Below are 25,652 nucleotides of genomic sequence, written 5' to 3'. Positions count from 1 at the left end.
GACTTTCTAGTTCAACTTTAATTTCTAATTAATTTCTAATGAACACACAGCTTGGATACACCTAACATGGTAACAAGTCGTCTTCATTGTATTTATATTAACGTCCACCACTGTAGTATATGCGTAGTTTATGTCTTACCCTATTAAACTTAAATTTCATCACTAGAATTATCAAAATAAATAAGAATATCTAGATTTAAATATTTACAGTAATAACAGTGAAACCTGTAATAACGCATACATCGGAAAAATTTATCAAATGTCGTCTTGACAATTTTTCAATGAGTTTTATGCTATATTACGTAAATTTCAGTATTTGTGAAAATAAATAAATAGCCATGAATATGCGGGAACAGTTTTAAAGAGTTCCATATAATCATTTAATTAAAAAACTAAATATCTGCCACATTCCATTATCAGAAAGTGAAGAATACGACATTTGATGAATTCTTTCGATGTATAATAATATACATACGCTAGCCTTAGAGGGCATTTCGCGCCCATCTTCTAAATTAATTGTGAACATGTTCTCTTTGTGTACATCGTAAAACAAAACAAAAATAATTCGCGGATTTTCACAAAAAATTTCGTGGATTTTCAAAATTTTCGTAAATTTAATGATGATCGAACTTTGATGGAGACAAATATTTGAAATTTTGATCATTCATAAACCTTCCCTGTGGTCACGTGATGTCCCACAAAAAATTTGGGCCCGATCGGTTCTGCCGTTTTGACGTTTATTGGATACAAACAGACAGACAAACAAACAAACGCCCAAACAAACAAACAGACAGACAAGCCAAATTTATATATAGATGAAAACTTTAATTTTTGAAAAATGGTCACAAATAATTTGAACCGAAATCTACTTTATTTTTAACACATATACATTTAGATTACACTTAACTATTAGAAAAATTTGAAACTGAGTCTTCTTTTCCCAAAATATATTATTGGTTGTATTCATCCAGCTTTGCAGTGAGGGAATTGTTTTTTGATATTATTCCTGTTTAGTCATATTATATTCAAGAATTTAATGAATAAGATATCCATATTTCTCTTCTTTACATTTAATTATTTCATTGAAGATATCTTGAAATATGTTGTCAATTTAGTTCTTTTTCTCTTTCACATAAATTAATTGGTGAATTACCTAAAATTTTGTTTAAAATAAATTTAAACAAAAAATTTGAATCTAGGAATCAAACAATAAAGAAAAGCAAATATTTGAATTAAGTTGAAAATTCATATTTAATATTTAGTGTCTGAATATTCCTATTGAGAAGTAAGCGGTGATAAAGGATAAATATCCCAGTAGAATGCCCTTTTTCAATATCCAAGATATAATTCCGATCTTTCTTCTGTTCAACACTTCTTCTCCGGAAATACTAGAAGTATAAAAACGTAAAGTTATTTAATAGAAAATTATCAATTTAATTATCAAAGACAGTTATGAAAGGGATTAACGTAACCTTCAATTTAATTTAAATTTACAATGCTACAGTAAACCCACCATATCCCTAGTATATAAATCCGGACACGAAGAAAAGAATGAGATATTAACCGTTATAGATGGATAGTTCTTTGGAAAATAACCCGGAGTCAACAACAAATCGAACCCTTCCTTATCATGTATAAATGCCGGAGATAGGAGTAACAGGACTATTCTGTCGGCAGAGAAAGCCTAAAACAATATTGGCGGCCATTTTATGCCCGAGATAATCTTCAGTCTTCATCAAGCAGTAAAAGGAGGAGGGTCGACAAGGATCTAGTTCACCATTCCGGGGGACATCTTCATTGATTATTTAAGGATTAACTTCGCTTAATCCTACAGTTTGTATAAAGTAATTAATGTAAAAATAAATGTGTGTACAAATGTTGCGTCATTAATCTATTCAATCTTGGCTTGCTTATATTAATGATTTCTTTATTAATTTCTCATTCAAAGTTTACGTACTACCCTTTTATCAGATCAGTAATGTCTTTGAAAGATATAATTTCTCTTAATTTGTCTGTTTCCCTTCTTGTCTGGTGCATAACTATACGCAAGTTGCTTTATGACAAACACAATTGAGAATAATTAATTTATAGAAAAACAGGAAAAACATCTACAGTTTTGCTCAGACAAAGTTTTTTTAAGAGTGCTATTATAAAAGGACAGTTACTTGAAATTACCATGGCAGGACTCTTTTAATTTCTACTTCGACTTCGATTAATATTTGAAGCAATTGTAAATAGGGATGTTAACGTTTTCATTTTTTGAAAAACGATCGTTTCGTTATGAAAACGATGACGAAAAATCGAAAACGAAAAGGTCGTTCTTTAAAAATGGTCGTTTTTTAAATGATCGTTTTAAAAACAATCGTTTTTAAAAACAAACGTTTTTCAAACCGATCCTTTTTTAAAAACTCGTTGTTTCGTTAACGATCGTTAACGACGACCCTTCGTTGACGAACATTAACAACTACCCTTAGTTAACGATCGTTAACGAAGAAAGGAAACCGACCTAAAGGGCATCTGTACTTATCATTGAGTAGTTTTTAAGAAAATATCAAGAAGTTGTAGCTTCCCCACAACTGTTTTACTTAATGTAAGACGACATTCAATAAAGTTGCATGTAATTTTTTTTCATAAACGATCGTTTTTCCAAAAACGTCCGTTTTTATAAAGTTCGTCGTTTCGTTAACGATCGTTAACGACAACCCTTCATTAACTACCGTTAAAGACGACCCTTCATAAACGAACGTTAATGACGACCGTTTGTTAACGATCGTTAACATAATTGTCAATAATTTTTTTTTCAAAAACGATGTTTTTTTCAATAAAGATCGTTTTTTAAATAACAATCGTATAAAAAACGGTCGCAAATCGATTTAATGACAAATTACCTCTCACTTAGTTCTCCTGCTTGGCCTGCATTTTCATCGTTTACACAAGGCTTTACTCTGATCTTAAAACTTAGGTTATCAAAACTTATCAAAAACTCTAAAAAAATTACAAGATATGTAAATCCAAACTGGTTACATCTTTTTGTGAGAAAATTCCCTAACATGTAAAACAAAAACAGTGTTTAGAACTTTTGTGTGCAGGGCACTTTAAAATTTGATATGCCGCTTAAAGTTATTGCTACAGGGTATGATAACCAAGTGAAATCGAGGAGGAATCAAATTAATAAAAAAAAACTTAGCTCTTTGATCGCTGGGAATATTTGTGTGGAGTTTCCTTACTCTTGAACGCTTAATCTCGATATCCAATAGGGGCACTTTTAAATGTGAAGATCAATGCATTAATTTTAGTTGTCCCTTAAAGGGAATGTTCGCGAAAAATGAAAGGGGGTATAGGCTTACGGCGAAAAATAAGCACTTTTGATCTCAACTAATCTTACTTCTATCTGTTGCTTCTATAAGGAGAAAATTGTTAAAAACAACTTATACTCAAGAACGAAGTGTCCATACAAATTCAGAAAGTTGCAACATTCGACTCGGATCGTAAAATGATCAATTTAATTCCAAACAAATCATTCAGGCATTACAACTTTACACCCTTTCATTATTTTTAGCGAACACTCCCTTTAAGGGTGTGACCAACACGGGATATTAAATAGAAGTTAAGCTAATCCGTAGTTCTGCATAAGATGGAGATAAATGCTTGAAACCGAGATAATCCGTAGTTCTGCATAAGATGGAGATAAATGCTTGAAACCGAGATAATCCGTAGTTCTGTATAAGATGAAGATAAATGCTTGATACCGAGATAATCCGTAGTTCTGTATAAGATGAAGATAAATGCTTGAAACCGAGATTCAAACCTGAAAGTTCTGACAACATTTTTCAATGTACCGAATAGACGCGGGGACAAAATTGTCATAAAACCCTTATCAAAAATAATCTTAAAAATACTTTTTAAAAACAGAGATAACCGTTGAGGTTTGACTTATCAACTGAAATTTTTAAAACCAAATTGTATCGTTTTAATGCAGTATCAGACAACTCAGAAATAGGAAGACGACTTTTTGAAACTTAGACTCAATGACTTATAATAGTCTAATGAGCATGAGACACACTAATTGTGCAAGTTTAAACAGGCCCATTAAACTTAATTATCGATTTATTATAGTAAGTTACTAATGCAATTATTACATTACATCAAATATACTTAAGTTTTGCTATATTGTCGCCTTTCTATTCCACAGATCATCATTGTAGCAATGATTTTAAGAAAAGATGATTTAGCTGTTTTTTTTTACCCCCATTTCCTTGTATACCTCATTTCATGGAATTACCACATTTATGGAATTATATCATTCCATGGAATTACCTCATTTCATAGAATTACCTCAGTGCATGGAACTACCCCAGTTCATGGAATTACCTCATTTCATGGAACTACCCCAGTTCATGGAATTACCTCATTTCATGGAATTACCTCATTTCATGAAATTACCTCATTTCATGAAATTACCTCATTTCAAGGAATTACCTCATTTCAAGGAATTACCTCATTTCATGGAATTACCTCATTTCATGGAATTACCTCATTTCATGGAATTACATCATTTCATGGAATTACCTCATTTCATGGACTTACCTCATTTTATCTAATTACCTCATTTCATGAAATTACCGCAGTTCATGGCATTAGCTCTAATCAGGGAATTACCTTATTTCATTGAATTAACGCAGTTCATGGAATTATATCATTTCATGGAATTTCCCCTTTTCATGAAATTACCACAGTTCGTGGAATTACCTCATTTCAAGGAACTACATCATTTCATGGAATTGCCTCATTTCATGAAATGACAGCATTTCATGGAATTATATCAGTTCATGGAATTATATCAGTTCATGGAATTATATCAGTTCATGGAATTACCTCATTTCATGGAATTACCCCATTTCATGGAATTATATCATTTCATGGAATTATGTCATTTCATGGAATTATATCATTTCATGGAATTAACGCAGTTCATGGAATTACATCATTTCATGGAATTACATCATTTCATGGAATTACCTCAGTTCACGGAATTACTGCAGTTCATGGAATTTCCTCACTTCATGGAATTACCTCATTGGTTTTTAATTTTTGCCTGATTGCCTTCCGTAAACAAAATGCATAGGTTTGGAGAAGAACTTCCAAGAAAGGCATCATCACACTGAATATTATCGGTCATCAATTTTTTTAAGTTTAAAAGTAGAACTGTAAAAATGTTTAAAAACTGTTAATTCTTAACAATCAATTTCTTTGATAAAATACAAATTTGTCAAATAGAATTAAAATGAAATTTGTGTTCATTAATATTGATGTTTTGTCTTTTACTACTATGTCAACTGGCCTGAATATTGTTCGGGGAAAAATTTGAAAATAAAATAAATTTGTTGTTTAACATTCATGTTTTTTCCAAAGAATCAGTTTTGTCAATTACTGCTATATCAACTGGCCTAAATATTGTATGGTAAACAGTTAAGGCAACTTTTAAAATTTTAGTAATTACAATGTTTACCTCACAATCATCCAAAGTTGTATCATAATATAACTTGTTGTATTTGAATATTCCTTCCCTATTTCAACCAACCTAAACCATGGAGATGTAAAAATGTGAATTTAAAATTTTTCTTAACGTTAAATTTAATTTTAAAACATTTTAGAAATGTGATTCCAAAATTTAAAGTGTTGGAGTTGACATAAAGTAGGAAAACAATTCAAACATTTTGGGGAAATTTTGCTTACATTTATTTTACTGGAGTACACACATTTCTTTAACAAAGTGCCAAGTAAATAACCCCTTACAGATGGATTAGTTAGTCTTTATGGGCTTTCCTGATAAGTAAGGCATATTTTGACATAATATCTTATAAATATCTTATGTTTGTAGGGAGTGGCTAGATTATTAAATTTGAGGCCAATTATTTTCCCAGCCACTTATTTAACAACTATAACATGTCAGCAGTAATGTTCCAAAATGTATGATAATCCGTCTTCAAGGTGCTATAATTTTTTATCAAAAATACTTTTACAGAATATATTTATCAAATCTCAGAATAAGAAAATAATTGGAAACCTTATTAAAAACACAATAAAGCTTGATGGCAGCTGTACTGCCTGCAATATAAAGTTATTCATGCTAAATCATAAAAAAAACTTACATTGTGACAATAACCAGAACAATGGTTAGATTGACCCCTAAAGCTGCTTCAAAAGCATCTTCTTCAAAGAAGATAGTTAGATATCCTATTGCATTTGCCACCATGGTTGGTAACATGGTTCTTACAATAAACTCAGATAATTGCCTTCCAAACACAAAATCTATTTTTATGGCATGATCTGACATATACATCTTCCGACTGTAGATTTGCACATTTTATCATGAAGACAAAATAGTTATTTAATTATAGTTTTTAACACAAAAAAAAATATTTAATTAAAATTATTAGATCTTGGAACTTTTGTGTGGAGCATCCTTGAACCCTTGATCTCTAAATCCAGTGTGTGCACTTTAAAACTTTAGGAATCAATGCTTGATCCCTCCATTTCAGTTTTTCCTGCAGGGTATGACCAACATGGCTTAACTAATATGAATTGAATTAACTCATAGGTCTGCTTCAGATGGAAATTAATGATTAATGCTTGATCCATAGATTCACAACACAAAAATTCTGACTCGAGAACTTAATATACAAAATATTTTGATGTAGAACTTTGCGATCATCAGACAAGACATGTATTTTATCTTCTAGCGTGATCTTTAATTATTAGAAAAAAATTTAAAACAAAACATTAATTCTGAAAATTCAAAATGTGTTCCTGAATATTATATACTGGTTCACAGTATTAGATCCATGATTAATCAGCATTGAAGGATTCAATCTATAAAAACTTTAATTTATTTGATATTAAACAAAAAATTATTCATTTTATCTATAGGTTAAATAGTAAATTGTATTAGGTACCTTACTGAGATTTTCTGTTTGTTTATTAAACTGAAGTGGACTGAGCAGGTTTGAATATCGAATGGGGACATGGTCATATCAAAGTTGCAGACAAAGGTCATACTGAACAATTATTTGTTTAAATAACTTTAAGTTTAAATAATATATCTGCATGAAAAATACCTTGTCAACCTGTGTTGGATGAGATTAAATGAATCACTGTTGTAAACTCTTTCATTGTAAACATGATCAAGATCAAGAGTTGTATAATTCAATTTTATCCTTTCAACACAAACCACTTCAGCTTCATTTTCTTCCCGTTGGTAAATGTTGATATCGTTAAAGTATAGTTGAGGTCTCCAAATGGATTCAACTTCATTAGTGTCTAACAAATTATGGTACGAGTCTTCTTGCAAGTTTTTAAAGATAAGATTTGAATCAATCCATTTTAAGATTATGACCATTTTAACTTTTATTTCTTTGTTTACTTCATTTATGTTCAGAATGTCAACTACCTCAACGGTAACATTTATTTGCAAATGCTGATCATCTACAGTAGAATTTGAATGTTTTGGCTTTGGTGGTAGATGCTTATTGTATGCAATCTTTTTGTGCAAAATGTGGCACTTGAGTTCATCAGACCCATCTGAACAATCAGCTTCCTGATTGCAGCGTTTTTCAAGAGAAATGCAAAACCCGTCAGAACAAGTGAATTCCTTGCTAGAACAACTAGAGAAACTTACATAATATTCCTCTTCTTTACATATATTATTTTTGATAGGTATCCACTCACTTTTTCCAAACAGATAAGTTTCTGCACTTGTTTTTATCAGTGCTTTGCTGTCATCATTGATGTTAGCTACAATCCATGCTTTTTTATCTGGTCTATACGCAATAATGGTTCCAGTAATACCAACGTACATAAATTGACCCCGACCCATGATAGGTTTGTATGTCTTGTCAAATGAACTGTCACCACAAAATCCTCTAAAGCAAAGTTGGTTATAGGAAAGCTAAGAGAGTGTAAAAATAAATACCTTAGTTTGAATGTAGAATTGGCAATGATTTTGACAAAAGATGAAGCTTTTGCAGTGAGCGGGCAAGCATAGGCATGGGAATCAAAACAAAGACATCTTTTGTGATATTTAGTATCAGCAGGATGTCCAGGCCACCAATTGATAGGTTCCAGCAGAATATCTTGTGTATAAATATTGTAAAAAGATTTAGTACCATTTGTTTCTATATATGGGGAAAATGTAGTATTGACTCCTGTTAAAAGAAGTTGATCTTTAAGCTGATATGTGTCTATGTATAGCATTTTTCCATTTCCAAATTTCTTTAAAAGATTTATGGTGCTTTCAAAATCTAAAGGATATTGGGCCACTAGACTGGAAACCTCTCCACAAATATCATCGAGATTTACTTCTTGTAGCTTTATGAGTTCTGGTAGATCTGATTCTATAGCCCAGTCAGATGCATTCCAGGCATACAAATCACCTAGGTCCTTGCATTTATCAAGTGTATCTGTATTGTAAACATTCAGATTTCCAAATTTGCCAGGGAATGTCCAACTTTTAACTTTAAACAAATACTCCTGAAGTGCAAGTAAAAATACAAAAGACCAAATTACAAAATTTTAAAATCAAAATCAAATATTTAGCTTGCATATACAATTTTGCCTAAACCCAGAAAAGTCTCCTTTCAAGAATCAAGGCAATAACATGTGTAAACTAATGATAAACTATTGTTAATTTATCAGTTTTTTCCCAGGTAAATTTAATTCTTTTAAAGAATTTCTGTTGTAATCTAAATTTATTAATTCAATTTAAGAGAGTCATAGTTACTTAACTGCCCTTTTATAAAAACCCCTTCTTTGCACAGTGCAATGGACGAAATGTAACATTGTGCCAAAGTATACTCTTGACTCTGACCATTTTAATGCTTTCAGGAGACAACTCATGACTTTAGAGAATAATAATGATATAGCACAAGAGGGATACATTGTAATATATAGTCATTAAATTGAAACTACAGCGGAAGGTAGGTCTGCAGGCACATTTTTTAAATAGTTGGTTCCACATTCATTAATGAAGGCCTTCAACAGTATCATTTGTTCATTGTTCCTTATTTTCAGAATGCTTCTATTCCAATCATTTTTGATAAGTTTTTAAAATTTATGATCATCTCAGTTATTCCAAAAAAATTTCAACTGTCCCTACTTTGTTATAATAATAAAGTTTAATTTTGTATCTTTTCCTTTAAAGGTTGTGGATACACCCTGATGTATGTTTGGTTATAGTTTAGCTGTGGTACATAGACCATATGTTCTCCTAGAACCACCTGAATTTAATAAATTTGAGCTGGGTGGCTGAACTAGCTACCGCCATTTCAAATACCTAGTGTGGCGGACAAGTCGTCTAACTCACCACAATGTCGTCAGTAGAGTTTCCTAGTTTTTATCACATTTCATTTAACAATGTGCAACTTTTGTCAGATAAAAAGATATTGAATATGTTTTCAGTACATTTAGACTCTAGTTATTGCGTTATCAATAGCTCAAACTAGCTCAAATTGATTAAATCTAGTCCCTGTCATAGTATTTATATGCTCACACAGGGTTATCCATAGGGGAGGAACTACATAACCAATACTGGAGCTATAGATCTTACCACTAAAACAGTGTTAGTTACTTTCCTAAAGGGAGTGGGAGTGAGTGAGTGTGTGAGCGTTTTTACTCTTTCCGAGTTTTTAAAATCTTGGCATGACAACAATATAAAACATCAAAAAAGTAAAAAATTATTTTGTGATAAAAAACTCGCAGAGTAGGATTTTATTTTACATTGGCCCAAGGACAGAAATAAGTAACTTAATATCCCGCTCTTAGGAAATCATGGGTTGGAAATATTGGTCAAAAGACTTTAAAACTACTAACCTTTCGGAATTAGGTAAAGTTAAATACATTGAACATTGACTAATTGTACAATATGCCAAAGCAAACCCTGTTGAAAAATCTCCAGGTCTAATAGTTTCAAATATTGTTTCCTTTTTTGATCCATAGGCAAACACTGAGTAGCACATAACAAATTTTTCATCCACCAAGAATGGCAATTTCAATTTGGGAAGTTTAACCTCTTCTAATGAAATATCCTTTCAAAAAGTTTTGGTTTGCAAATTTGGAAGGTAATCTGACATGTTCTATTTTTTGTTGGTTTATCTAAAGAGATCTGTATTTTAAACATCATGCATTATAGCATCCAGCATAAATAAATCAAAAATGAAACTTAAATAATACAAGCGTAAAATAGCAAATAATAATTATCTCAAATATTTCTAAAACCTGATTTGTATATTTTTCATTTCTTTACAGAAAAGTTAAATGTTTTTTTAAAAATGTGACATTTCACCCTTTGAAGTTGTTGAGTTGTCTTGATCTAATGCTCTTTTTATCAGTAAATCTTGGTAATCAAGAACCACTACAGAAGAACTTGAGATTGAAGGTGATGCAACCAAAACAAGAAAGAACGTGCAAAACATTTTTTTATCGATTAATCCATTCAAAGCTTTTTTTTTGAATAAAGATGTTTCTAAAAATACATGGATGTTTTTCTTAAAGAATTGATTACCTGTCACAAACTATTATTTTCTAAGCCTGATCCACATGCCAAAAAATGAAATAGCAAACTAAGAGTTTATAACATAAAGGTTTACGCCATCAGATTAGTGGTTTCAGAGATGAAATTAATAGAAAATGAAATTGAGTTTGTAGCTAGTAATAAATTCCTTAAAAAGTGTTTTTTTTTATAATTTATCTCTTTTTATAGTCAATTTTTCTTGAAACTTCCTTCTGATATGAAAACGAATTAGCAACGTCACTTTTCTAAAAAAAGGGCTCAGAAAACTTCTGGAGGTTTGCAAATTACAAATCCTTAAAGATTAAGCCCACAAATGACTAAAAAATGTCCGTTTATAGACAAGACCCTTTAGACTATGAGTCTAAGTTCAAGACTAAATTTTTATGGTATGTCGCAGTTGTCTGACCTATTATTTACTTAGAAAGCAAAGCTTAAAGAGAAAATTTTTTTTTGTAACTAAAAATTTTCAGATTTATACTTCACAACAATAATCCAAAATTTGTAATTCTTTCATTTGAATATTAGGAAAAATTGGAAACCCTGGTAAAAATATAAAATATAACATTTTTCATTATTAAAATAGGGGTTTACTCCTTCCCTCCTTGAACAAGCAAAAATAGTTTGTTCAAGGAGGAATGAATTTTCTGTTTACACTTTGTTTAATAAAAGTCACTGGATTGTGACTGCAGGCATTATCTTTATTGAAATTAATTGCATTGCAATATTGCAATCAAAAATTTCAGTATCTTTCTTGTACATTTCTGATAAATTTCGGTAAAATTTCATTAAACATCTTTAAATTTTTTCTTGGTTTTTTATCTAAGTTTTTGTACTCGTAAGTTTTCAGTTGTTCTTAAATGGTTGTTAGATTTAAATTAAGCAATATATTAACTTAAGGGAAGTCTTAAATATTTTTTTTTTTGCCTATCAATTTTTCTGACAAAAGATGGTTCTATGAAAATTGTATGGGCAATTTTAATTTGTGTCTTTTGCAATATTTGTGTAGATCTAGATGAGGAGAGCAGTTTATAGATTTCTAAAAAAAGTAAAAAGTTGATCATTCTTAGATGATTGTTTTTTACTTTACATTCTGTTTTCAAACATCTAAAATATTTTTTTTTCCATCTTCAAAATTTCACCAAGAGGACATTGCTTGTGAAATTGTGGAAAATAAAAATGAATACGACATTATAAAAAACTCTTTCTATATATCTAGGATTCACTGTTTCATCTTTTTATTTTATGAAATTAAAAAGCTTAAATTTTAATTAAAATTCAAAAATAAATGAAAAAAAAGTTATACGCAAAGATATTTTGCTTTTAAACTTTTATTTAGTTTTTCAAATATTGAATTTACAGGATAATGCATCCAGGAGTATTGAAAGGAGGTTTAAGGAAGTGCATCCAGGAGTGTTGAAAGGAGGTTTAAGGAGTGCATCCAGGTGTGCTGAAAGGAAGTTTAATGAGTGCATCCAGGAGTGTTCAAAGGAAGTTTAAGGAGTGCATCCAGGAGTGTTGAAAGGAAGTTTAAGGAGTGCATCCAGGAGTGTTGAAAGGAGGTTTAAGGAGTGCATCCAGGTGTGCTGAAAGGAAGTTTAATGAGTGCATCCAGGAGTGTTGAAAGGAGGTGTAAGAAGTTCATCCAGGAGTGATGAAAGAAGGTTTAAGGAGTGCATCCAGGTGTGCTGAAAGGAAGTTTAATGAGTGCATCCAGGAGTGTTGAATGGAGGTTTAAGAAGTTCAGCCAGGAGTGTTGAAAGGAGGTTTAAGGAGTGCATCCAGAAGTGTTGAAAGGAGGTTTAAGAAGTTCATCCAGAAGTGATGAAAGGAGGTTTAAGGAGTGCATCCCGGAGTGTTGAAAGGCCAATCACAATTGTTCACATTTTCATTGAACACAAGACCAGTCTAAAAAAAAGTTTTTATTATTAATAGTTTCTTTTATCAATAATTATACTCAGTAAGGAAACTTATAACTGATAACTTTAATTTTCTAATCCCTATATATTTGCGTAAAGGTGTTTCAACCCTGATATAGTAAAATTAATAGTTTAAAATCTACAAAAAAGGAATTAGAATGTTAAAATATGAGACGAGTAAACAGTTTCTTTAGATAAAACCCAATTTATAAATTATTTAAATGAAAATTGTCAAAATAATCAACCAATCTGTAAACCCAAAATAATCAACCAATCTGTAAACCCAAAATAATCAACCAATCTGTAAACCCAAAATAATCAACCAATCTGTAAACCCAAAAATCAAAAAAAAAGATATTTTAGATACAAACTATCTAATAAATTTATAGATGTAAAACTACATAAATATTTATTATGAATTAGTGAATTCATTAATCTATCCATTAGATTTTTATTTTTTACAAATCAATTCATGAATTATTTTTAACGATCATTTAAAAGAGATGTATTTACAAGTTTACTTCCATAAAAGAATGGCGCAAAGTATCTTGCAGACAATGCTCACAAAACAAAACTTTTAGAATTAAACCCTTTTCAAACTAAAAAATCAGCAACATCTTCTAATTATTGATCAAAATTGATTTGAAATTTCGCTTTAATCTCAAAATTGAAAATTTTAATTTTTTTGGCACTAAGCTTAATGTTTCAAATTATTAAGAAAATTTCTAATATTTTGTCTGTAAAATTGAATTCAAAGATGAGCCCCTTGTCTGTCATTTGTCTGTCATTTGTCTGCGACATTTGGATCTGTAATCTTAATAAAATCTTTCAAAATAATTATCATTTATATAGATCATAAAATATAGATCATAGAATCAAGGTTGTACAATAAGGTTACTTATTCTTGATGAACTCCAATGTCGTCTCCTTAACATAGATAAATAGAATCCACATATGACGTCACTGATTATAGTGGCAAGAGGCGGATTATATCTATCTATCCTATGGATACACCATTTTTCGATCATCGAGAGTAAGCAACCTTATTATACAAACAACCTTGGTTAATTGACTAGTTTTATCGAGAAAAAAAATAAAGATTTAAACATATTCTGAACCTCGCAATGGAGCAGGTATGCTATTTCGTGACCCCTAGATAAATAGAAAAACTTGTTAACATCGATTCAATAGAGCCCAGATCATCCCAATATAACTGGCGTCTTTAAGACGTACTTTGTGTGTCTCCATACGTTCAGTTATGTTTGTATACGCTTTATATTGATATAGTTCTATCTTAGGATATAGGTCACGTGGATTTAACGGTTCTGTCAAAATTCCAGAAAGCTGTGGATTGCGATCACAATTTGTTCTATTAAACATTATTTTTAAAGCTTTTTTTCAAATATTTTTTTTGGAAGGCATATATATCTTGAATGAAAAGTATAAAACAAACAAAGCTGTAAGTTTGATTGTAATTACAGACCAAAACGCATCAGATTTTAAAATGAAGAAACCGAACTTTGGTTAGTCCTGGGGTGGGGTGTTAGCAAATATACTAATTTTACTATGATTTTCATTTTATTTTGGCGATTGGGGTCGTGTCTTGTTTCACCGTACTTAGAACGGACACAGATTGAGACGTTGTTAGTTAATAAAAAGTTTGATGAAACGATCTGTGCTCCGCGCGGTGGAATCTTCCATGGAAGATTTAAAGGGAATAAAAAATCAATCATTCCTTACATGGCTTTAGGCTCTATTTTTATTTCTCCCCTTGCAGTTTTGATCTCTGGAAATTGATTTTTTTTCGGTTCATTTTAGTTTACTCTTAAAGCTAGGAAATACATCATTTTGATTTATATAAATAATATAGTAACTCCAATGAAAATATGGGGGTCTCCAATAAAAATAGGGGGTCTCCAATAAAAATATGGGGTCTCCAATAAAAATATTGGTACTCCAATGAAAATATGGGGTCTCCAATGAAAATATTAGGACTCTAATAAAAATATGGGGACTCCAATGAAAATATTGGGACTCCAATGAAAATATGGGGACTCCAATAAAAATATGGGGACTAAAATGAAAATGTGGGGACTCCAATGAAAATATAGTGACTCCAATNATGGAAGATTTAAAGGGAATAAAAAATCAATCATTCCTTACATGGCTTTAGGCTCTATTTTTATTTCTCCCCTTGCAGTTTTGATCTCTGGAAATTGATTTTTTTCTCGGTTCATTTACTCATAAAGTTTCCTATGACCAGAATATTTCATAGATTATTTTTGTGAAAATGGATTCCATGTCAGGCTGAGACATCCGTCTTGTGTTTACTGTTGATTTTTTCCAATAAAAATATATGGACTCCAATGAAAATATGGGGACTCCAATGAAAATATGGGGACTCCAATGAAAATATGGGGGTCTCCAATGAAAATATGGGGGTCTCCAATAAAAATATGGGGACTCCAATAAAAATATGGGGACTCCAATGGAAATATGGGGACTCCAATAAAAATTTGGGGACTCCAATGCAAATATTGAGGACTCCAATAAAAATATGGGGACTCCAATGCAAATATGGGGACTCCAATAAAAATATGGGGACTCCAATGCAAATATGGGGACTCCAGTGAAAATATTGGGACTCCAATGAAAATATGGGGGTCTCCAATGAAAATATGGGGACTCCAATGAAAATATGGGGACTCCAATGAAAATATGGGGGCTCCAATAAAAATATGGGGGACTCCAATAAAAATATTAGGACTCTAATAAAAATATGGGGACTCCAATGAAAATATGTGGACTCCAATGAAAATATTGGATCTCCAATGAAAATATGGGGGTCTCCAACGAGCCGTCCAATGAAAAGGAGTCTCTAAAGTACTCCAATAATACTCCATTAGTACTCAGATGATTATGATTTCATTCCAGACTTGTTAAAGGTAGGAAACAAAATGAAAATTCAGGATTTTCAAATAATAAACTCAACATTTTTTTTTTTAAATTCGTTTTTAAATTTAAAGGGACTGTGTACGTAGTTTGTATTGTGGCATCTCAGATGCACAACGGTACCCTTAAAAGCTTTCTAAGATCAAGATTGTATGAGATATCCATGTTTTTAACTTTACAAAATGTGTTATTTACAATTGTAGGTTTTCTATAAAAGTCCTTTATTAAATGTGTAAACTATAAAGTTTTTTTCTATTTCCTTTTGATCCTGGAGCTCCAGTAGATTTAGAGCAAACCACTTAACAATTTTTATTTTTGTTATTAACAACAAAGGAATTGAGTCTTTGCCACAAACTCTGATTTTATAATCCCTATATCTTTGGAACCCAATGTTGTAAATCTTTGATATTTCAAACTTGTAGTATTTGATCTAACAGAATTCATAGTTTGAAATATCTAAGGTCTACGACATTGGAATCTAAAGATATAGGATTTAGAAAAGCAGAGTTTGTGACAAAGACACAATTCCTGTTATTTTAAATATGCAGTTCACCACAAACTAAAGTAAATCCCACGGTAGGATAAAATCTGCTATTTTTATATCATAACTACTCCTGGTCCGTCCTAGTATACGATTTTTGGTATTTAGTTTCCACACAATTCCTTAACTATTAGAATTATACGGTTAATGTTCAAATTGAGTCATTCTTAAGTACAATTCAAAGATAATAATAAAATCGGGGGTGGCAAAAATCGTATTCTAGGAAATTACCATAACTCCTCTTATTCAAGAATAAAACCTAGAAGATTAAAAGTGTTTTGAATTTCTTATATATAAATAGATAAATTTGCTTTTCTCATATATGTGCGTAAAATAAACTTTAGAGGAGCTACGAGGTCACAAAGCCAAATCTGTAAAGTCACAAAAAATAGACCTTCACCTATTGACTTTTTCGGAATATGTAAACAAATATTAGTTTATTTTAAAATGATTTCTTATAAAAATAAATTCCTGATATTGCCAGGGCAAGGAAAAAGCAGGATCGAAGCATCTACAGAAATAGCACAAAACAATTATTTGTCTAGCTAAGCCCTAAGTGGTCGCCAAAATTAAGTGGAATCAAGGTACTAATGCAAGGAAAGTTAATTGCGGTCGCGTTATATTGAAACCAGTTCTCTCTGGGCGGACTTTGTAAACAAGAATAGATGCATCAGTGTTTAAAGATTTGATAAAGTTTAATGAATTGTGTATTCCTTAAGCAAATTATCTATTGATACTGGTGGAATTTTTTTGATAAAATTCTATTAGATGACGCACTGTTTAAGATATTATGCTCTTATCTTAGGATTAAAAGTGTATGATGCATTTCAGGTTTAAATAAACATATAACTACAAAAGATCAGAAATTACATTAAATTATTTTCATTCATGATAAAATTAAAAGGCATTGAACGTTTGAGTTTAAAAGCTATAACTCCGTTTAAGAATATTAGGGACCATCACTTCACATTCAAAGGAATTGAGTCTTTGACACAAACTCATATTTTCTAATCCCTAACATCCTTCTCGTGTAAACTTTTTAATGTTTCAAACTTTAATTATTTGATCTAACAAAATTCATAGCTTTAACTATCTAAGGAATACGACATTGGATTACAAAGATAGATTAGAAAGTTAGAGTTTGTGACAAAAAACATTATTTCTTTGTCCCAGCCCTGCAGCCATTCTCTTTACTGTACATTGAACTACATTGTAATATATTTTACATTGTACTACATTGTACAGTTTTGGATAATAATTACATGTCTGGGTACAAGTTTAAAATTGGCTTGTATACTGACTGAGTTTTCTTTCAAAATAAAGTTAATTTCATTTAGTTTTAAATCTTAAAATGCCAATTTCTGGCAGAAATATTGAAAAGAATTGTAATTATAAAAAGAAGTTTTACTTTTTCTCACTTATAGGCGTAAATTGAAAACTTTAGAGGAGTTACGTGGTTTCAAAGTTATAACAGTAATATTAAAATTTTAGTATATGAAATCTTATGAAATCCTGCTGGGTTCATTGGAGACCCCGTACTTTCGTCTACAACGAAAATGTGGGGGTCTCCAACTTGAATCTGGGGGTCTCCAGCGAAATATGAGGTCTCCAATAAAGCTAGGCGGTATCCCAATCAACAGTTTCACTCTTTGATCGAAGAGTTTGGATTGCAACCTAAGCTGAAGCATAAGGATAAGGTTTTTTATCTTTTTTCCGTATTGTTTAAAGAGTTTAATATGGTATAATAAAATAAAAGGAACATATCTAAATTAAGAAATAGAAATGTTTGACAAGAAAAAATACATTGCTTATTTGGCAGCAAAAAATTGAATGACAGCTAAGTTGCAGCGTTTTTGTTGAATATAAGCAAGTTTTTGCCGCTTATTTATTGCTAACTTTTGTTGACAAATAAGCAATCGAGATGAAGAGTGAAGATATTTTTGTTTTTAACATTATATATCGTAAAAAAAGATAAAAATCATATATACATTTTATATACATATACTATTAGGACATTTTTAAAACGAATTGGTTATTCTAAATCCCTATATCAATGATAAATATCAAAGATTCTGAAAAAGTTTATTCGTGATTTTGTTTGCCCTAGTAATCTCATTTTTGACACCTTCAAATATTTTCACCTTTAGTATTTTATAGGATTTCTTATAAAAATAATTTTTATAGTAGAGAGATAAGCATAAATTACTAAAGTTACAGATACTTTTTTTATTGAACAGTGTTATATGTTTTTAAGAATGATGAAATCATGAAGTTTATTGAATATATAGATATATATTACATAAATCACTAAAGTTTAAAAAAATGTTTTTAATTAAACTGCAGTGTTATACATTTTATAAGATAAAGCATATTTATGTTAAAGAGGGCATCTTTTATAAAACCACAAAGTGTAGATAGAATACAATTATAGTTTAAAGTTTAAACTTAGGTTAAAATTGCAAGAATTAATTACGTAAAATGGAAATTACATTCAGTTTTCAAGTGCTTAGAAAATATATAAATCCATTTAAAATATTTAAATAATTGGTCACAAAAATGCATCTTAATTTATTTAAAATTAGTTTTTCGATTAAGCTTAAGCTTTTTTACATTAAGCATTTAGTTTCCACACAATTCCTTAACTATTAGAATTATACGGTTAATGTTCAAATTGAGTCATTCTTAAGTACAATTCAAAGATAATAATAAAATGATGATAATATGATAATGTTGTTGATTTATCACTTTGTTTATCGTGATAAAATACAATCAATGCAAATAAAACAAATGTCTAAGAATATCTAGAAGATTGACTAGACAGAGTTATAATTTGTACAGGGTTACCCACAAAGGATGAGAATGTGAAGATAATCTAAAACTCATAAAATATGACGATTACAAGGTTTAACTAAGTCTTCTGTCTTGAATATTGTCTATTATTGCCTATTTATTGACATGGCAACAAAAAAAAACCGTTTACAGTTGCAGATAATACTAAATATAAGGAAATAGACAGTATACATTCTGTACAGTCGTCACTGAAGTCTTATCCTTTGTGGGTAACCCTTAACATCAAGTGTTTTCTTCTGATAAAAATAAATGTGCTCTTTTATGTTTTTAAAAGTATTCAATCTTTTGGCTGTTTATGAATGAATAAAGAAATTAAGTTAAGGTAGCCGTTAGTTTTAAAAGTATAAGAACAGAACATTCCTTTCGTTGAAGGTATTTTACGATTTTTATAAATAAATTACCAGTGGTTAAAGATCTCAATTCTATTAACGGCCTTACCAGTTGTTTTTTGCAATTACCTATTAAGGACTAACAAGTAGCGCAAAACATTCTCATTAACGGTTGTTCGTTTTTCCCTTCGTCATGGTTCTCTCTTTACCTAGTTAAACTCAAACCTGGAAGACGAATGAGCGGAGAACCTCAGAGAACCTGGCGGATCCTATAGCTTCATCACTCAGCAGATAATAACGGTAAAAAAATATATTTCCATAAGTCCCCGAGAAGACTGGCAGATTTCCTTCTTTATCAATGAATTTTTAACCTTCTATATACAGAGAGCAGGAGCGTGGACACGGATCATTTTGGATTGTTAAGGTTGAAACCCTATTGCACCAAAACTAATGTACATGCTATTGGAATACAATTCTAACAAAATTCAAACGTTGAGTACACAATGTCAGTTGTCTAAGTTCAAAGATTTTCTTTTCATCCTTTACCCTTTAATTTAATAATTCGGATATAAAACTTTGCTACTGCAAGCAAGAACTAAATGCCATTTTTTAAAAAAAATTTATGTCCGTAAGATTAATTAAAGAATATAGAAATAAAAACCCACAGTAAAATCGAGTCCCTATAATTAAAATGTCTTAATTAATAAATCTTTATCGATATTATTCATCTTTAAATTATGAGGACTCTGGTTTAAAATCTGAATCTTTCATCTTACCCTGAATCTTCTCTCATAATAAACTAATGATCTTTTTTTTACTGATTTAGTCTGAGTAAACTGTAACGCCTCCTGAACCGTCAAATCTCACCGCCGAGAAACCATGATGTCTCAAGAAAAGGAGATAACTACGCTACATCGACATCTCTAATTCGTAGCACAATATAAACGTGCACCATACCTTGCTATACCTTGATGATTTGAGAAAAATGAAGAGATTAAGCACTAATCTCTTTTCAATGCCCTAGACAGTAGCGCAGAACCAATGTTCTTCGTGAGTCTAGTTCTTAAGCATAATGTGTTTTCTTCCAATTGAAACTAAATGTTTCTCCAATAAGCTTTTTCACATTTAACACCTCTTAATTTTGGTGTCTGCTATCTTCACGTCGGCCGTGTAGATTCTTAACCACAGAGAGAAAGGAACATGCAGGAAGGAACCATCAATGTTCCTCGCCAGTATGTATCTTAAATATATCGTTTTCTATATTTACGGTGGCTAATTAGCATCAAGACGACATAGTTTAACTAATGTAATGCCATTCCAACGTTGAACTTTCAATTTTCTTCGTCAGTACAATCGTAATTTTTTCCATATAGCGTACATTGACTTTATACCATTGTTTCATAAAAACTGTATAATGCTTGCTCAAATTGATTTTCTTCATAAAATGCCCAAATTATATGCAGACGATTCTTAAAAAAAATTTCGTCAATGACGAATTATATGCATTTAATTCTCTACGACTTCACTGTTGCACTCTTCAATTTGTATGTCTTGCAGGATCCAAGTATCCTTAAATCCAAATTTCTAATTTAAGAAATGTACGTATTTGGCCCTTATACAAATCTCTCATAAAAAAATGTAAACAGATGTAAGCAATTTTGTATTTATTTCACAAATCTAAAATAATGTAAACGAATTTGTCGACTACATGTTAACTTCTTTGTACAATTAAAAAAGACAATAAATATTTAGATTTCAAAAAAACGGTTGTTCGTAGTACTAACGATGATAATACTTTTTTTGGCAAGAACAAAAGTTGCTGTTTTTTAAAAACCCATCAGTTTCAATTTTGTTTTCAACTGGTAATTTTTTCCAAAACGACTTATCTGTTTTGTTAACGCTGTACAAATTAAATGTTTTTGCCGTTTGTTAACGGACTCTTACGTTAATTTTCGAAAACTTCCATTTTGTTAACGGAACTTTGCCCAGCCCTTCTCAAAGGAGATTTCCTGCTACCAGGTATATAGGCAGCAGGTTTCTACCTACATGCATATCTATATCATATTATCTCAGGTACAAATACAACTAAGAAAATTTAAATTTAAAAAAATCTAATTTTGAAATCTTAAATTTCAAACAGTATGGATACACATAAACATGAAAACAATACAGAAGCTGTCAATCAACATCTTTTGCTGGTTTACTTGTAAACTTTTAATTTGAAAAAAAGCTTGTTAGAAATCCAAACTTAATTGTAAAAGTCGTCATTGTTGTAATGATATAAACACCAACCACTGTACATAAATATTAGGCTGGACACATTACAGGTACTGAAACCCCCCACATATCATTTAATTTTGTAAGAGCCTGACCAGAAGTAATTTGCCATTTCGTGCCATCTTAATATTCTAAAACATTAGGGTTTCTTGATCCAAATACCATGAGTTGATTATTAAATACGTGATGCTGAGGATAACTTGGGTTGTCATTCATTTGATAAGCTTTCCAGCTATTTGTACTCTTCGTGTACACCTCAGTTGTAGTCCAGTAAGTCCTAAATGTAGATATAATGGCTCAATAATCTTGGTAATTTCATCCAAAATTTTAGATATTGTTTATCCCAAAGCATAGTTGAGTGTTCCACATTGTGCACATCCTCTATTTTAAAGGAATTGAGTTTTTTGCCGCAAACACAAATTTTCTAATTGCTATATATATATGCAACCAAATGTTGTAAATCTTTGAAATTTTAAACTTAGACTATTTGATCTAAAAAAATGTGTGGTTTGAAATATCAAAGGTCTACGACATCGGGTTGCAGAGATATAGGAAATAGAAAATTAGAGTTTGTGACAAAAACTCAATTCCTTTCCTGCATGTTTTATTTATGAGATTACAACATGAAGTGAAGTAGTTTAAAGAGGGTGGTTGGAGGGTACAACTAGGTCTGGGAATATTCCAACAATTACTAGCTGATCCCTTAACGGTTAGTTCCAACTGTTAAAAAAGTAAAATTTCAAGTAGCCGTTAATTTTAAAGTTAAGAACGGCACGTCCGTTCATTAACGGTATTTACCCTTTTTTAAATTACCATTAGTTATTGAATTAATTTTTATTAATGGCATTAACAGAAAATTTTCAACAACCGTTAATGGCGCGAGTCGCTAACGGTTTAAGAAATCAATAACAGCCTGAATCGCTGAAATAAATGTTGATAACAGTTAAGAAATCATTCTAGCATTTAAGCTTTTGAAAACAGAAGATTACATTTAAAACCTTCAAAACATGTTAAAAATTTCTTAAATGGTTAAAGCAATCGTTACCGGCGCAGCTATTAACAGTACAATACAATATTAATGTTTCATGAAATCGTTCTATTCATAGCATTTAAGCTTAGGAAAAATTAACAAAATTCACATTTAATTGCCCAGTCCTAGGTACAACACTTTTTAACACTGGATTTTATTCGGGCTTCAATTTGAAATTGATTGCAAAGCTTCACTTTACAACCTATCAGAATAGTTGGGCTTTTATATTTACCCAGTGCCATCAAATCCTCCAGCTGCCCACACATCTCCGTTATAAACAGCACATCCAAGAGAATATCTATAATGATGAGATAAAATAAGATCAGACCTAAAACTGAAGCTGTTTTTGATTGTTTTTAGAATCTTTGAAAATGAACTTATTCTTTTTAGAGATGATTTTATGGGTGAATACCCCAGACTTGGGTAAAATATGATAGGCCTTGAAGGTATAGAAAGGCATACTCTAAAAAAGAATGCTCCTACAGATATAGCCAGAAGATTCTGTCCTAGGAAGACAACTTTTAGACTTAAGTTATGGATTTAGATAGTCCAATGAGCATGGGACACACCAAAAATGCTGGAGGATCTTATCAATTTATAGCCTGGGGCCTTAGAGAAAAAAGCCTGAGAGTAAAGGTATAGGGTTGCAACACATGTTCATAGCCCAATTTTCCAAGACCAGGAAAAATGTTAAAAATAAACTTTTTTGTTTTTGACAAATATTAAGATGTGACACATTTTCTTACATTCATTTTTCAACGAGTTTTTAAAAAATATAGTTTTTAGATCTGTAGCTACAATAGCAAAAAGCTATGGGCTACTTTAGATATTTCTTACATGAAACGCCTTTTTTACATAAAGATAAAAGATTTTTTTGCAAAATAATCCTTTAGACAACAACAAGGTGATAGTGTCAAAAATGAAAGTGCTCAGGCTAAAAATCTAGAGGAGGGCATGGCGGGCAAGTAGATATATTCTCACCGCCCTGGCATTTACCTTGCACGGCAGTTTGGAAGAGTCTCCACAAGATTTCCATCTATATCATACTTCTCTGCACGTCCTGATACAGTTTCTCTGCGAAAGTAAAATGCTCATTTCTTGCTTATAAGAAACAGAGAGAAATTCGAGAATTTATAAGAATTAAACACTTTTCTAGTTTNTAGGACTCAAGGATACCGTTGTAGATCGGGCACTGCCATAATTACATGATTAGAGGGCCACTTGAAATTACGCTTACAGTCCCTTTAAACTTAACAATTAACCGGGCCAGGTCAGGCTTTTGTTGTGTGTATATTTAAAACCATTGCTATAACTTCAGAGTTTAAACCCTCAGGTTTTCAGTTTTATTAATAACATATGTTTAAACATTTAATTCCCAACTTTTATGTTTAAATAAAAGATTATATAAAACAATATCAATTTTTTCTTTTCTTACTAGGCTCTGCACCCTGGTCTAACCAAGGAGAGGTGTATTCGGTTCCTTCTATTTGAATTAAATCACCTGTTGGTCCATAATAACTCCGTTGTCTTTTGTTTTATATTTTTTTCATTTAAAAAATGACAAACAAATTACGTTTCTTAGCTCAAATTGGGATCGAAAGTCGCAGTTCTCTGGGATAAGGAAATAACTGTTAATTTTGCGTGCCTACAATACTTGGACATGGTAGACCTTTGGGGAGAAGGAATATAAGGGGTTATGTAATAAATACAGAGGCCCCACAGTAATCTAGATAAATTTTGTTGTACATTGTCCTTAAAGCAAAATGCACTCATAAGTAAATAAGCAAATCATGTTTTGCGATTAACCTAAATACGCATATATATATATAACTCCGTCAAACCCATTGCTTAAATACGTTATTGTAACAAATTCAAGAAAACACGAAGACGATTACTACTGTGTAGCGAAGTTGACCGCGCAAGATTTACAATACATAATACTATATCCGCTCCTAATCAAACAATTTATTAACAAATATAAAAAGTAACGATATAAGTAAATTAGGTAATTTTCATTACAACAACTTATGGAGAAAGTAGATTTCCTTTCTTAGCAACAAATAAACCAGTTTGCAGAGTGTACAGAAAACGATTTACAACAAGGAATATGACAGTGTGTGTGCAGACATGTTAGCAGCCTGTTAAATTACTCTGACCATTATCTATTTTAGTATAAACTAGACAATTTACAATAAAAATAAAAGTTTAAAAAAAACCAGTTTGCAGGTCTTCTCAGTCCTGACCTGAGTGACCGGAATAACTGCTGGAGAGTCAGGAGGTGAATATGTTTTATCTCCTCCTCCTCCACCTTCCTCTCCTTTACAATCCTTTGACAGAAAAGCGAGATGGGAAAAAATCTGGTACTCCTTTGCGACAATGCTGCTCCTCTAGTTTTGGTTTTACGCACCATCAATATTGAAAAGAAAATTTATCTGTTTACATATTAGAAATTCAAAATATTTTTACCTCTCCCACACAACAAATCGTCAAAGACATGAGTTATGAATTATGATCGTGTACATAACATATCAATCTTACGTGAAATTTACTTGAATATGACGTGATGCTATACTTCGTTTCTATTTGTTTTTGGGAACCTCTGTGTTGGCAGGATGATCGTGATTAGAATGCATTGATGTTGGTTAGAATTCAAATATAAAATCTATACACCAGGTTGATTAGTCCGAGTATCCTCTGGACTCCGTCTGAGCCTAACTGAGTGGGTAACCTGATCTGGATTACATAACCCAGCATATGTTAAAGAATATATATATATATATATATATACCAGGAGTAATTACATTTTACATTAAATACTATTATTTTTATACGAAATTTTTAATTATTTTAAACTCCATTTTTTTCGAAATAAGTATGAAAACAGTAAATTAGCTATAGCATAATTGCGTTCGGTGGTAGTAAATTTACGCATTTTCTGGCGTCAAGAAATGTTTAGATTAGTTGTGTGCGTATAGGCAGATAGCGTAGATTGAAATCTCTAGCGTCAGGTGGTTCATATTTTTAATGGATCTTTTGTGAACTGCAAAGAAAGGCAAAATGTCAGAAAATCTAACAACAAACATATCTCGGTAATTTTAATATCATTGTTATAATTATTATCAAAATTATTATTATTATTATTATCATTATCATTATCATTATCATTATCATTATCATTATCATTATCATT

General features: G+C 31.0%; 6 protein-coding genes and 1 long non-coding RNA gene across 7 annotated transcripts in view; 1 reads left to right on the top strand and 6 right to left on the bottom strand.

The window, feature by feature from the left end:
- Positions 1–1,258: 1,258 nt before the first annotated feature.
- Positions 1,259–6,786, bottom strand: LOC111701363 (uncharacterized). The gene is made up of 5 exons (XM_023472618.1): positions 6,153–6,786; positions 5,510–5,581; positions 5,074–5,161; positions 2,889–2,950; positions 1,259–1,388 (listed from the first exon to the last, which is right to left on the bottom strand). The coding sequence occupies exons 1-5, from the start codon at positions 6,341–6,343 to the stop codon at positions 1,259–1,261; spliced, it is 543 nt and encodes a 180-aa protein (XP_023328386.1). The 5' UTR covers positions 6,344–6,786.
- On the bottom strand, positions 6,779–9,129 carry LOC111701345 (uncharacterized). The gene is made up of 4 exons (XM_023472595.1): positions 7,973–9,129; positions 7,119–7,922; positions 6,957–7,058; positions 6,779–6,873 (listed from the first exon to the last, which is right to left on the bottom strand). The coding sequence occupies exons 1-4, from the start codon at positions 8,251–8,253 to the stop codon at positions 6,798–6,800; spliced, it is 1,263 nt and encodes a 420-aa protein (XP_023328363.1). The 5' UTR covers positions 8,254–9,129; the 3' UTR covers positions 6,779–6,797.
- Positions 9,126–10,722, bottom strand: LOC111701347 (uncharacterized). Its single transcript, XM_023472596.1, has 4 exons — positions 10,340–10,722; positions 9,868–10,069; positions 9,524–9,606; positions 9,126–9,265 (listed from the first exon to the last, which is right to left on the bottom strand). The coding sequence occupies exons 1-4, from the start codon at positions 10,467–10,469 to the stop codon at positions 9,174–9,176; spliced, it is 507 nt and encodes a 168-aa protein (XP_023328364.1). The 5' UTR covers positions 10,470–10,722; the 3' UTR covers positions 9,126–9,173.
- Positions 10,723–11,877: 1,155 nt separating this feature from the next.
- Positions 11,878–13,635, bottom strand: LOC111701387 (uncharacterized). The gene is made up of 2 exons (XR_002765186.1): positions 13,602–13,635; positions 11,878–12,472 (listed from the first exon to the last, which is right to left on the bottom strand). It is a non-coding gene; the product is annotated as an uncharacterized LOC111701387 (long non-coding RNA).
- A 7,274-nt stretch (positions 13,636–20,909) lies between these two features.
- Positions 20,910–24,307, bottom strand: LOC111701362 (uncharacterized). Its single transcript, XM_023472617.1, has 4 exons — positions 24,304–24,307; positions 23,459–23,552; positions 22,695–22,760; positions 20,910–21,709 (listed from the first exon to the last, which is right to left on the bottom strand). Exons 1-4 carry the CDS (start codon positions 24,305–24,307, stop codon positions 21,556–21,558), a joined length of 318 nt encoding a protein of 105 aa, XP_023328385.1. The 3' UTR covers positions 20,910–21,555.
- A 326-nt stretch (positions 24,308–24,633) lies between these two features.
- The window catches only part of LOC111701349 (WD repeat domain phosphoinositide-interacting protein 2), a gene marked incomplete in the record, with an annotated part of 29,033 nt that continues 28,014 nt past the window's right edge, over positions 24,634–25,652 (bottom strand). Inside the window, 1 exon segment of the mRNA XM_023472598.1 lies at positions 24,634–24,789. Coding sequence (XP_023328366.1) covers positions 24,649–24,789 — 141 coding nt within the window.
- LOC111701352 (uncharacterized) overlaps positions 25,308–25,652 on the top strand; it is a 2,496-nt gene continuing 2,151 nt past the window's right edge. The window contains exon 1 of the mRNA XM_023472602.1: positions 25,308–25,551. Coding sequence (XP_023328370.1) covers positions 25,520–25,551 — 32 coding nt within the window. The 5' untranslated portion in view covers positions 25,308–25,519. The remainder of the gene's footprint in view (positions 25,552–25,652) is intronic.

The sequence above is a fragment of the Eurytemora carolleeae genome, unplaced genomic scaffold (assembly GCF_000591075.1).
Source record: "Eurytemora carolleeae unplaced genomic scaffold, Eaff_2.0 scaffold154, whole genome shotgun sequence".
NCBI classification, from domain to species: Eukaryota; Metazoa; Arthropoda; class Copepoda; order Calanoida; family Temoridae; genus Eurytemora; species Eurytemora carolleeae.
The sequence above is the reverse complement of the archived record's forward strand: the minus strand, read 5'-3'. Positions and strand labels throughout refer to the sequence as shown.